The 14650-nt window shown below is 40.4% G+C and overlaps 1 protein-coding gene across 1 annotated transcript; it reads right to left on the reverse strand.

The window, feature by feature from the left end:
* Nucleotides 1-256: 256 nt before the first annotated feature.
* On the reverse strand, nt 257-13115 carry LOC310877006 (complement factor B-like; the record flags this gene model as incomplete). Its single annotated transcript, XM_083790652.1, has 13 exons — nt 257-271; nt 3787-3836; nt 4787-4916; nt 5526-5623; nt 6270-6346; nt 6949-7087; nt 9019-9129; nt 10224-10374; nt 11026-11165; nt 11421-11504; nt 11851-11994; nt 12783-12968; nt 13109-13115. 13 exons carry the CDS (start codon nt 13113-13115, stop codon nt 257-259), a joined length of 1332 nt encoding a protein of 443 aa, XP_083646778.1.
* Between the last annotated feature and the right edge of the window lie 1535 nt (nt 13116-14650).

Genomic DNA, 14650 nt, shown 5'->3' on the forward strand with positions numbered 1-14650 from the left:
GGCTATATGGCTGTTTTTAGCCAAAGGAGTGTTTTTTGTGTAAAACTAATGCTTGGAATGGCTTCAGAATCATGAAAATCCCCTAGTTTGACATGTCACATGCTACTTAAAGCATACGGAAAGTTTGACATTTTTGCCTTATAATAATAGGATGTTATTACAAAGGTAATGACAGTCAACACCGAGGACAAAACCATTGCCACTGCAGGTGCTCAAGCGAGTCGAGGACTTCAAGTATCTCGGGGCCTGGACTGCCTCAACTTAACAGGATCTGAAGGTTCGGAGAGCACTTGCACGGGATGAGGAAAGTGTGGAAATCAGATATGGGAAAAGACCTTAAGAAGCGGTTGTTCATAGCTACTGTGGACTGGAGTCAGTATACTGCTGTATGGGGCCGAGACATGGACCCTTACAATGCAACAGGAAAAAGCCCTGGATGGAGTCTACACAAGATTGCAACGAATGGCACTAGGGCTCCATTTTCGTCTGATCTTTCTAAATACACTGTTTTGGGATTTAGCAGTGGGGAAGGGGTGTTCCCCCACTAAAGTTGGTATTTTGGTTACCTGTCTAAATCCCTAAAACACCTCTGTTACCCGTTATATTATGCATAGGTGTGGTTTGGGCATTACAATAATGAAACCAATCACCAGTCCACATGCCATTGCCTTTAATAGATCCCTTATCCGTTGCCCGTATATTGCCTCATATGGCCTCACGGTCTATAGCCCATGGAAGAGTGTTGAGTTGCTGCCTTGAAGTCTCACTTGTGCTGGTTACTTTGCGCCGTAAGCACGTCCCAGCCAACCCGCCACTTTTGATGCATATGCACCGTCCCAGCAAATTGTGCCTGATATGGCAGTGGTGCCAGATTACATACATGTATACACAGGAGCATTACCTTTAATCCTCCCAACACTAAAACCTATCGTCATTACGTCACCATCGAAAACCAATTACACTCTGGCATTGGGTCCTTTAATCCACATATTTCTTACGTCATCATTGAGAGCTAGTTATACATATACTGTTATACACACCATGTAATATGGTCCCAGCAAATCAGGCACAATTTGCTGGGACGGTGCATACGCATCAAAAGTGGCGGGTTGGCTGGGACGTTGCATACGAGCCGGGCGAAACTATTACTTGCGCGCTCTGCTTGCGCAAGTAACAAGACCAAACATAATACAGACAGCTAGGAACAAACACCCCTCCTCCTCTACAGCACCCTAATCTAGAGAGGAGTGCCAGCACTGCAGAGGGGAGACAGGTGACAGACATACCAATGCAACTTCAGTGTCAATAAATACAAATAAACATTTAAAACTCTTTCAACCATTGTGTTAATTACTAAAAATGCCATGTGTACAATATATATAAAACCGTTACTTCCAGTCCAATTGATCAAGTTGACTTAACTGTGTGGTCTATTTGCAAGGTCCTTGATATTGTCTAAGGGCAGGGGCTGCCCCGTGACAGATCCCATCTCTCACACGTTACAGTGCTGGAAATTCCTGGAATAGTGGAATACAACAGGAAACAAGGTTTCAGCACCACGGAGAGCACTCTCCGCATTGACAAGGTCCAGCGATATAAAGCGGACAGATAGACTGATGATGCACAAACAGCATTTTTGCAAGTTGGCCAAATGCCATTGCGCAGTGGCCTATACACCAACAAGTCTATGCGTGGTGTGTGCATAGCCGCATGTGAAACTATTTTGCTTTCCATTTCATGGTCATGGTCATGTGAGGAGAGAGAGAGAGAGAGAGAGGGTGCAGAGAGAGAGAGAGGTGTGAATGGAATCATCGTGCGTGCGCATATATGGCACATCTCTCTCATGTTTAGGTAATTGTCACGGAAGCCGTGGATATACACGGCTTGGCAAGGCTTTTTATTTACCTTGAAAGTGCAGTGCGAGTCAGCGACAAAGTACAAAAAATAAATAATACTGGCCAAAACAACATTGGAATTATATGGAGAGAAAAGTCGAGTCGGGATCTGGAGATTTAATAGTGTGACATGCTGACAGACAATGAAAGAAACATATACTTCCACTCAAAATGTAGGTGGCTTTAAAAGTAGCCTACTTATTAAGTACTTAAAAAATATGATTGGCACCTCATAATTGTAAATATAAAATAAAATATAATATAGCCTACAATTGAAACCTGCTACTGCAGTGATTTTATCCTGTGTTCAATGCGTTTCTGCGTTTGTGTGTGGACATAGATAATGATTTAGTGGCCGTGACCACATGACAACCCTTTATTCTTTATTCACAGTCACACATACGGGTATTTTGGGGCGTAAAATCCACCATTCGTTCATGGTAAAACAACACAGTTTTCACCATTGGAATTGCGTTATGGAATGCATACACGTTACATTGTATGCGTTTATTTCGTCATAGTGCAACATACAGTATATGGTGATCAACAACCACTGTTGTGAAAAATGAAAATGGGGCCACAAGATATTCTAAACTTTCAGCGATTCTGCCAATAATCATATTCTTTGAACCACACATCCAGGTCAAACAAGGAATCACGGGACGTTGATTCCCTTCCCCATTCGCTAATACTAGGACCAGTAAGACCTAAAGAGCAAGGTCGCATGCACGCATTCGCCTGGGTGACGGATGGCAGACTGCTGGCCATATATGGAGCGTGTCTTGAGTGTATACAGGGTTTGATGAGGTCAGATCAACATAACGAATGTCAGAACAGTTCAGCTCCATATATGGAGATCTAAGGATGGCAGCCGGGGGCAGTGTCTTGAGTGTACACTGTACAAGGTTTGATGAGGTCTGGCCATATATGGAGCGTGTCTTGAGTGTACAGGGTTTGATAAGGTCAGATCAACATATGGAATGTCAGAACAGGTCAGCTCCATACAGTATATGGAAATCTAAGGGTGGCAGTGGGGGCAGTGTCTTGAGTGTACAGGGTTTGATGAAGGCCCAGATAGGGCCGGGCCTTAAGTTTCGGGCCTGTTGAGAACTTGTAGGCTCCCAGGCGTGGCTGCACTAATAACTTTGTGGCGGGCCCGTCAGAGTTTGAATAGACAGGGATCAGTCAAAAGGGAGACATCGAAGAGGAAGGACGGGCAGGGAAGGATCAACATATGGAATGTCAGAACAGGTCAGCTCCATATATGGAGATGGAGGCGTGATGTCATGAGGCGTGACCATATATGGAGGCGTCATGACTATAATAACTAAGACAAAAGACAAATCAGTTTACTGATGGTGAAATCAGACTAGAATTGAAAGACCTTGAAAGATAAACACAACAAGCAACACAAATGGCATTCAATACATTTAGTTATCTGGTAAAAACTTCATTGGTGCATGAGACCCAGTCCCATCACCAAGTATTCTTTCGAGAAAAGGGACAACTCTGAAAAGATTAATGTGGAAATCTCTGGAGGTCATGTTTGACTTTGGCATGTCCTCCAATGTACACATGTCGTATACTCCCCAGCTGACCACTGCAACCTGTCAAGGAGACTTTATTATGAGTTCAATACTTGATTTCCTCCCCACAAGGGAGATCAGCAGCTCACAGAGCACAACGCATACGACAGAAAATGAAAATAAAAATGTACATGAAAATGATATAAAGACTTAGGGTGTACTGTACGGCCTGTTATATGAGTCCCTACACAACAAGCACTAGAATGATTCATTAAAATCATGAAATATTTTGTGTGCATCTGTTTACTATCACAACATCCGACCATTTTCTGATATGACTCTAATATCAATGAACAGTTGCTCACCTGTATTATGCGGCGCTCATACTCCTTGAACACAGCACCACCAGAGTCCCCTGTGGCAACAGACACATAGATACATACATTTATTTTCTGTTTCCTTGATTCAGAAATAATAAATATGAAGAATCTTGAGCTGCACCAACACTGTCTCACTCTCCAAAATGTATACTGTGACTTCTTGGGACAGAAGTCAAAACAGTGACTGGAAGTCAAAACAGTGACTGGAAGTCAAAACAGTGACTGGAAGTCAAACGGTGCCTCCCCGCTGCACTTCCGCAGTCCAGGATTGCGGAAGTGCAGTTCTCAAACCCAAAAAATACTGTTAAAACGTGCCGTCTAAAGCGGACTTGAGCCACCAGAGGCACCACTGAACGAGCCATTGCGTTGTCTCTGACTCAGCACTGTTCGAGTTAATAGGATCTGTCTGCAGAATGACGCCCAGAAGGAAAGTTTTTTTCGAGGTGGTACTGTAGATCTTCGAAATTTGATTTCAGCAAATCTACCTAGTAACAATTCTGCCCAATGATATTTTTCAAAAGCCTCGTCTGTTGGAATGTGACGTCACCACCACGGTTTCTGCCCCACTCTAACGGGACTGAGTCGGCTCAAGCAAACTTCGCAACGTTCCACACGGCAACCCGCTCGCTTTAGCTTGCTTGGTCACGAGAGACTCCACCAAGCAAGCTAAAGCGAGCGGGTTCACGTGAGACAGCACCCGTCTGTCGCAGTCTAATACTATATAGGGCGAAAGAAAACTGTGTTGCGTCTGTGTGTGATGACCTCTTCTCCTAAACTCATTCTGCATCCAGACGCTTCTCGTTCAAATTAATGTTCCCATATAGGGCCAGAATCGTAACTCATATCCCCCTAGTCAACATGTGACATAGTTGCCCCTTCCACGGCTTCCAGTCAGATGTCCATACCAAGAAGTCACCCGTTGAACAATACACACAATATGCTGCCACATTTGCATGTGGTCTGGAGATGAATATACTAATCATACCTCGGCATGCTATGTGATCTACTTTAGGGCTCTTGCCACCAGTGCAGATGAAGTTATCAGTCACAGCCAGGGTGACATCATCTGCAGTTACTCCATAAGCATGTTTGGCTTGTTTAATACAATCAGCTCTCTGCATTGGAGGATATGAAAACAACAGAGGTATAGTTAGCGTATGAGCCCATGTGCACACATGCCCACGATTATACAATATACAGTATTTATAAGGCATATGAAAGCATACACAGTAAAATACTCAGGGCTCCAATTTCGTCTCCGACTTTACTCGCAGCGCAGTTGTGACTCAATGAAAAGACGAGTGTTGGCTCTGTGCGGGGTGGAGAAAAACCCAACAACGCAACACTCTTCCATGGGCTATAGACCGTAAGGCTATGAAGCAATATAGCACTAACGGGCAACGGATAAGGGATCTATTAAAGGCAATGGCACGTGGCATGGTGATTGGTTAAATTTGGTTTAATTATTGTAACGCCCAAACTACACCTATGCATAATATAACGGGTAATGGAGGTGTTTATGGGATTTAGACAGGTAACCAAATACCAACTTTAGTGGGGCAACACCCTTTCCCTACTCCTAAATCCCCAAATAGTGGCTTTAGAAAGATGAGACAAAAATGGAGCCCTCAGTGTTCATTTAACTCTAGCAAAATGCACCCTTACAAGTCCACTAGTATTTTACTATGTACTGTATTGTGCAAAGTATAGGCACAAAAACTCACATTATCACCAAGCTTGGCATGGACATCTTTTTCCCTTAGGTATGGCTTGATGGTCAGGAAGGCAAGTCTTTCAACTTCTTTGTTCAACAATCGCTCCTCTGTATTAAGAGAATGCATATGTGTTCACTAGATGGGATAGCATGCGATGAAATTATTTGATAATCAGATCAGATAACACATTGGTGTCAAATCAGGCAAGGTATAGATCATTGTAATATTTTATTGTAGTTTAACTTTTTTAACTTATACCATAAAAAGTAAAACTACAATAAAAAGTATAGGCCTAATGTAAGTATGTATCTTGTTAATTATTAGAGTTGTTGTTTAAAACCCATTCTGACCGGGCACCCATTTTGGTGTCGGCATAATGTTGTGCTTTAGCTATTGAAAAATAGCAGATCTACAAGCTCATATCGCGCCACCGAGTGGCGCGATACGAGCTTGTAGGTCTGCTATTTTTGAAAAATTGAAGAACGACTGACATTTTTTTAATCTGATCTCGGGTCAGAATGGGTTAATCAGAACCAGTGTGTGTCCAGTGGAAACCGCGTATGAATCTGATCTCAGGTCAGAATGGGTTAATGTAATATTGTTGTTATTCTGAGTTTCTTCACTGCTAGAACAGTAAATCTTCATTTATCTACAGTTTTGTTGAGAAGCTCAGCCTCCTTGTGCTTGATGATGAGCGATAAAGTTATTGTAACACGAGGTGTTGTGATGTCTCGTGGGTTACATGTACGTCACCTTGTTGCCTGCAGGTGGAATCGCCAACCAGCTTCAGAGCATCACTGGTTGCCTGAGTGCAAGGTATGCAAATAGGCCTGGGAAAGATAATGATATACATGACATGGAATGGCTGATACAAACACTAATAATGATGGTTTATTTTAATGTTCCATAGGTTGTTCAGCTGGGATTTTCCCCCGACCAGTCAGTGTGTTCAGGTTCGGGTATACAGCCTTGGCTGGGTTATTGAATGGGCGAAATAGGCTCTCTTCTCACTCTCTCTCCTCCTCTATCTTCCCTTCACCATCGTCCTGTGATGTGCCGATTTGGGCTGGCATCAGGTATCCATATTTGTCATATTTTGACTGTCATTCATGTGTTCCGCATGTGTGCATTATAGCCTACTGTACATTTTCAGATCGCTTTGAGGCCTGTTAATCACTCTTGTAAAGAAAAACAATCTCACGTTTTGGGACATTCCACATCCGTTAACATTAAAACGTGAAAGTAACGTGTGCACACACACACACGCGCACGCGCACGCACACACACACACACACACACACACACACACACACACGCACACCTATCTATAGTTATGTTAGTTAGTAGTACAACTCTGAGCTGGGGATGTACAGTACTGACATCATAATTTGCTGGTAATTCAAATACATAAATAACTGTTGCAAATGCTTACCTGACTTGAGAGGAAAAAATGACTTTTTTTGTCAGTCTAAGGAGAGCCACATCATAGTCAAAGAATTCTAATACTCCTTGTTTGGTCCTTTTTCGTATATCATAGAGATCATGACGGTCGATTTTGTCTACATTTCTAGCTGTGAGGGGACAAGATCAAGAGAGAATTAGCATGTTACAGCTAACAGAAATGTTTAGGTTACGCTAAAATAAATCAATTAGCAACCAGCAGTGAGCCAAACAAATGATGAATACAATCCACAGTATGAATTCTGCAGAGATTAAGCATAAAATAGAATAAAAACATGTTACACATTACCCTGTCTATCACTGGTGTAAACTTTAATATTTTGAGCTGTATCTTCAAAGTGGATGCAGTGTGCAGCAGTCAAGACAAATCTGCTGCTCACCAGAGAACCAAGGCATTTTCGTGTCTAAATTGAACATACAGGATAGGATATGTATTTTTAATATACACTGTGCATACAATTAATATACTGTGTAGTATACTGTTCATGAAGATATATATCGCATATCAATTTAATTACCATATACTATTAGTGTTATTATGTTATAATATTTGTGCTTACTGAAATAAGTCAAACGTCACTGTAACAAATATACAACAATGCAACAAATATATAACAAACAACTACAAGCTGTAAAAATAAAATAACTTTAACTACCCCAATAGTAATTTCCACTTTCCAGGGATACTTGTACGCTGCCCAGTCCGTCGTAACATTATTTTTTACAATGTAAAGACCGCATGAAGCTACAACCTCTTCTTCATCTGCATGAGAAAAACATCAATAAAACACAAAAAGGACATTCAGTTTAAATCAAGAAAAGTTGCTTAACATGAATCAATCACGTTCTTCCCGTGGAAGGCAAGGTCCATGCCCAGCAACCTCATGAAAGGCTCAGTGGCCTAATGACCTTTTTTTGCTCTTCCTGAACCTACTGTGGATTATACCAGGATTGGTGACTTGGACTTTAGCTCTTCCTTGTTTGTGAAACAAGCTTCCAAATCCCTTTGTACTTTTTGTGGTAAAAGCGCCATTCTTTCCTGCCCGCGATGGGAACTAATGCACAAAAACTAATTTCACCCACTTTTATACTGTTATCAAGTTATCAAACTGTGGAGTGACAATAAAGTTGATTCTGAAATCAAATGTACAATTGGAGATACAATATACAGTACATCATTGTGTATGTGCATGCCTGTGTGTGTAGAGTGAGTGAGTGAGTGAGTGAGTGAGTGGGTGGGTCGGTCGGTCGGTCAGTGAGTGAGTGAGTGAGTGAGTGAGTGAGTGAGTGAGTGAGTGAGTGAGTGAGTGAGTGAGTCGGTCGGTCGGTCGGTTATTTAGTCAGTATAGCAGAGCACTCACCAATAATGTCGTCAAAGGTCTGTTCTAAGTTTTTAATTTTCGCTAGTCTGAAGTAATGATCAGCACTTTCAGGTGCTGCAAGAGGCATTAACTCTTCATCATAGATATCAGATCCAATGGCGAAAACATAAATGTCTGCAAGAAACAAGATATAGTTGCCAAAATTATACATACAGTAACAATAGGTTGTGTTTCCACAACATGAATGCTAGGCTTTACAGCGGTTAAAACAGTACTACCAACATCCAATACCTCTTACATCAAGAGGAGAACAGTGGTTCTACAGAGCATCGGGTCTGCTATACTGTACATCCAGCAGACTCAGGAACAGTTTCTTTCCAGGTCATAAGAGACTTTCTAAACTAAAAACGTTCTCCCACATGGTTTTTTACATGGTTATGCATACATGGTTTCAGTTCATGTTGAAAATCGAATCTAAATACTGTATGTGTGTGTGCATAATGATTTATGTTGTACATGACATCAGTGCATGCATGTTGATCTCCATATACAGTATGTGCGTTTGACTTTCGACAGGAGTCCCTGGGAACAAGTGGACCATCAACAAACCCACCCATTAGGCATTTTTAATATAGAACTTTACTTCAACAACATTGCCTATACTGTACATGTACGTTTAATGTTAAGCATAACATGAAAAACTAAACCTTGAACCTCACCAAGATATTCCTTTCTATTTTCCTCGTCAAGTTCACCAGCTTTGTTGTGGTAGACCATGTGTTTTATTTTAGCCACAGTGGCTCTAGGTGAACCTCCCACATTAAATCCACCTGCAATGAACAGAAACAAAGCTGTCAGTCACGAAGATGACAAATAACAGATTTGCTGAATAATAAGGATTGTAAACAAATAGCACTACACCCATGGTAGTACATTTTGTGAATCGTTGCATGCAATGGACCAAACATTTCTTTACAGGTTTTATTCAGGCAAAGCGCTGCCCCCCAAGCAGGTTGTCAAACTGTAGCTCCGACTAAGCTCAAAGGTCTATGCACACCGGTGCATGACAGATCAAATAAACAATCTGAAAATCACAGTTGAGTATTTTTCATCAAAACTATTCGTACTGGGCTGAATAGTTGATGCTAGTTCAAAACAAGAGGGTTGCGCACATCCAGTTCCTTGCTGGTGCTGGACACAAAATGACAATATGAAAAGATCAAAGTCATCATGAAGGCCAACAATGGCCAAACACTGAAGACAAAATCTGTTGTGCTGACTTTTATCTTTACATTATTATGATTCTAGTTGATGCCTCAAGCATAGACGTTCAACCTTCTTTTCTTTCACCTATATTTATTCAGGGGAGGTCAATTGAGAGCCAGCTAGCTCTCTTTTCCAATGACACCCTGATTACAGTAAACATAACATACAATTCAAACACAAATACATGGTTATGCAGACCTTGTTGAATTTTCTGCATTTTGGCTAAATGTTAGCACCCGTATAAAGAAAATGACCAAAGAAAACAGGGCTGTCTCTCAATAAAAGCGAGTGGATGTTAGAATTAAATATAGTGAGTCAGAAAGTCTGAAGTTACCATCAGAAAAGAGGATGATGACATGACGATGCTCCACAAAGTCTTTATTAGTGTTCTGCTTTATCCATGCCATTCTCTCCCAGATCCTTGTAAATGCCGCATTCAGGTCTGTCCCAAGATCATCTGTCCCTGAGACACAAATGTGACACACACACACGCACGCACACACACGCGCACACGCCGCCACATGCGTGCACACGCACGCACTCACGCACGCACACACACACAATTTAAGGGTAGAGTTGTAATATTATAACATTAGAAGCAGGCATTTGTGACAAAATAACATTCTGACCCATTTGGTTAAATATGTACTTTGCTCACCTTCTTCTATGTCAATTTTTTTTAATTCCTTCCGGACATGGTCAAGTGATGGTTTGTTGGGACTAAAAAAATCTTTTATGTTGACAACCTCTTTGATGACAGAGGAGAAGAAGAGGATGTCATAATTGGGATTGACGGAGAAAGAGGAAACCTGCATAGACATGAAAGATAATTTGTTTGTTGAACACACTACTGTAGATCTTTGCTAGACAACATTTGAATCCATCAGAACATGTGAATTAACATCTGTAATTATTTTCGCAATTTTTTATGCAAAATCATCAAAATAAAAGTCAATATGTCTATGTATTTTGTAACTTTTTGTGTGGCATTTAACTTTAAATGTATCCAAGGAACAATAGACCCATGCCCTGCAAGCTGGTGGTTGGTGTGTGGATGTATCAGACATAGAGAACATTGGTATGATATGATATATATCATACCAATAGCATATTATATGCTATAATATATATATTATATATTATTATATTTTCTGTGAGATATATCATTTTATTACTCCACTCAAGAGGAAAGGTAGGTGTGTGTGTGTGTGTGTGTGTGTGTGTGTGTGTGTGTGCGTGCGTGCGTGCGTGCGTGCGTGCGTGCGTGCGTGCGTGCGTGCGTGCGTGCGTGCGTGCGTGCGTGCGTGCGTGCGTTCGTGCGTGCGTGCGTGTGTGTGTTTGTCTTGTTTGCTTGTCTGTTTTGTTTTTGTTTTGTTTCTTTTATTCACCTTAGTAATAAGTTTTGTTTCTTTGATTCACCTTGGTAATAAGTTTGATTGATAACTGCCTCTTTGATTCACCTTGGTAATAAGTTTGATAACTGCCTCTTTTGCTTGATAAAACTCTGTTTTATTAATGCTTGCTGAAACATCCATGCCGATGTAGATGTTGAGTGTCCCATTTTTTGGTATCCTGATTTTTCTCCCCTCTTGCGTGTCCTCTGAAAAACACAGACATTATTTATTCCGCATGTATTTATGCAAAGGCTTTTTCCCTTGACATCAAATGAGGTGTTGTTTAATTAGATCATACAAATCCAATCATACATAGGAGCTCTGTCTGCTACGAACGAACATACAGTAGTCTACACACATACAAGAACAGGAGGCGTGATTGCAATATCACCGTTGCTGTGCTATACACACAAAAAAGTTATGACATTTATGTTACGTGAAAAATGGTTCCAAACACGTACCAGGTTGAAGGTCTGTGAGGCTTTGTTTGATTGAAGTACCAAAAGCCTCAGAGACTTCGAGTGCAGTATCATATGTATGTTTGTCTGTAACAGGAGCAAAGATCACATACGTTATAAGATGTTAGCCATGATTCATTTATTTATTACAGATTTAAATAGGTTCTACTTCTATCCTAAGGTTTTAACACTCTAGTATTTTAACCGTATTGCTAATGAACAGCAATGTTGACATGAAATGCTTTTTACCTCTTATATGGCAACTCAATTTGAATGATTGCATGTAGTAATTACTGACCATGGTCAGATGGCAATAACATAAAGACTTTATAACTCTATAAACTCTATAATTTGCAAATACGTGTAGTATAATTGTCCTACTTGGGCTTTAAATCTTAGAAATCGGCATGAAAAGGAGACTATGATATCTTACAATAACAAGCAGGTTCCATGCCAGTCCATTGGCCATTTTCTCGACACACTCGTTCATGCGAGCCCACCAGCATTAAGTTGTTATTGCAGCTGTATGTCACCTTTTCATCAATGTCATATATGTGCCCAACCTTCATGGCTCCAGCTGGAACACCAGGATCAGCACACGTACTGTCCGCTGTGGAAAAATACAACGATGAATAAATAACCAATATTAAGCAACAATAAGCAATTTTCCAGCCAACATAATAAGAGAAGGTTCCAGCTATGTGCAACAATGTAACAAATTAATTAAGTTTATTTTCCCTCTACACCAAATCTAATTTCCTGCTGATCTACAAGCTCACAATCCGTCACATTGCAATTTGTTAAAATCTTCACTGCATGTTTGCCCCACAATAACAATGCTATAGGCCTCAACTGGTTACAAACCTTGCTGCTAATGGTAATGAATGAATGATTGACTGATTGATTGATTGATTGATTGATTGATTGATTGATTGATTGATTGATTGATTGATTGATTGATGACAACACCACTAAAAATGATAATAGGAGGGAGAGAGAGAAAGAAAGAGACAGACACTGTATGGCATAAGCTACATATAGGCTACGGTACTTAAAAATGTAAAACATGGCCCAGGCCGTAGCGTAACGGTCTGGGCACCGGACTGGTGATCCAGTCGCGGTGTGCCGCGGGTTCGACTCCCGAACCCGACACGGCCTTTACCGCATGTCATCCCCCCATCTCTCTCCCGTTTCCTGTCAGCCTACTATCTGTCCCTTAAAAAATCAATAAAAGGCGTAAGCCGCAAAAAAATATCTTAAAAAAAAAAAAAAATGTAAAACATAATATTACAAATATTTAAGGGACCGATTTCTTTGTCAACTTGTACTGATGTTATAGTATTCACCAGGCTGTTTAGGACTTACTATTACGGCCACATATAGGAGTTTTCCCACTCCATTTGGCGTTTGATTGGCAAACTCGAGAGGCGGAGCCACGGAGTGTGTACCCAGACCAGCATTCATATGTTGTCTCATTGCCCACATAGTACCTCTCCTCAGCAGGGTAGACACTGCCTTGCTCCAGAACAGTTGGGTCAGGACATTCCACCACTGAACATAGAAACAAACAGTTAGTTCAATCACAATAAAACTTTGGTAGAGGTTTGGTCATGTATCAGGCCTCCAATATTGGCAAGATATCTTCAATAGTTGCTCCACCTCCGTATATTAATAATATTTCCATGACTTACATTGCATTGTAATTTGTAAGTAAAACAAGTCTCAAAGTAATACTTTTAGTACACTTTTAGCTATTGAGGTTTCATAAAAAGACCACTTCAAACATTATCTTCAAATAATTAGTCCTCAATAAATGCTCAGTAAAGATGGTACCATTTCTGGCTACTCTACAGTTCAGAAATCTTTGGTAATTAATGTTTTTCTTTTTCATTTCAGGTACTTTCCAAGAAGCGAAAGGCTCTAGTTTCTATTAGCTTGGAATCTCCATCAATGATGTCATTGGTAGGCAGGTTTCTGAACTGTGTATACCCCACCAATGAGAATTATTATATGAAAATAAGGTTGAGTGAATGAGTGAAGTGCTCCTTTAACTGTGTATTAAAGGAATACTTTGGTAGAAGTTTGGGTTGTGTAGTATACCTATGATGTAGCCTAACTCCAAAGGTGGACGAGGAATCAAAAAAAGAGTTGCTCCATCGATTAGAAATTGATCGCTCCTCATTCACTTAATTCCAGTGAAACAAAGTCACTCTCACTCCTTTATCCTGTAAATGAACTCAAATAAATCCTGACCATATAGAACATCACAAAACCTGAGGCCGTTTCTTTTTCTTTTCTTTTTTAGAATAAAAAACAATTTGACGATCCGGATCCGCAGATCCAGTCTGGGTTTTCTTCTTAATGAAAATAGCAAAATCAACTATTTTCTTCTTTTATTTATTACTAGATTTATTTAAAACAATACCAATCGTTCTATATTGTAAGAATCAGTTTTTTTATTTTATTTATTAATATCTCACCCACCTTTGAAGTTACATCACGGCAATAAAGTATCTCCAAACCCCAAACCTATACCATACTGTTCCTTACCTTGGCTTTAACCCCCAATAATTATATTCTGTAGGCCTATAGAGTAGTCTGCACCCTTACCTAAAAGAACAGATCTTCAAGCTAATAACGCATTGCATCACGTTGTAAGATTGAACACCTGTTAAGCTATGGAGCCATGGCGTATGAACTGACATGATAGAATAAATGGTCAAATAAATTCTAATTTCTCGAAAGACGTGGCCACAATTGACACTTACATCTACATGTCTGATGTGGACGGAACCTCGGCTTAGGGATCCAGGTACCAGTGGGCTGGCATAGGCGAGACAAAGCAGGGTATGGATAGTAATTTGGGGGGCAGTGGTATTCCAACCTGCTGTTAGTTCTCAGTCCGTTAGTGAGGGTGTAATGACCTCCTTCGATCTGTACCCTTTTTTCCTCAGTGCAGTTCTGGTCTGCTCCACCACCTTAAAAACAAATTAATTGAGATGATTATGTTTCATTCTTACTGCTGCTTTAATTCAGGTCAATAATGGTTCTCTCATTCAAGGTTTACCATGTTAAAATAGAAAATGCACAACCCAAACAAAAGACAATAAATAGGAAGACACCATAGAACGAAACATAGAACAACATAAAAGAAAAATACTTATTTTGAGATAGTTTCTGTACAATAGGACATTTTGCCTGCATGTGGTGCTAGATTAAGGGCCATAGGGTCA

The sequence above is a fragment of the Protomyctophum parallelum genome (genome assembly GCF_964188405.1).
Source record: "Protomyctophum parallelum genome assembly, chromosome: 1".
NCBI classification, from domain to species: domain Eukaryota; kingdom Metazoa; phylum Chordata; class Actinopteri; order Myctophiformes; family Myctophidae; genus Protomyctophum; species Protomyctophum parallelum.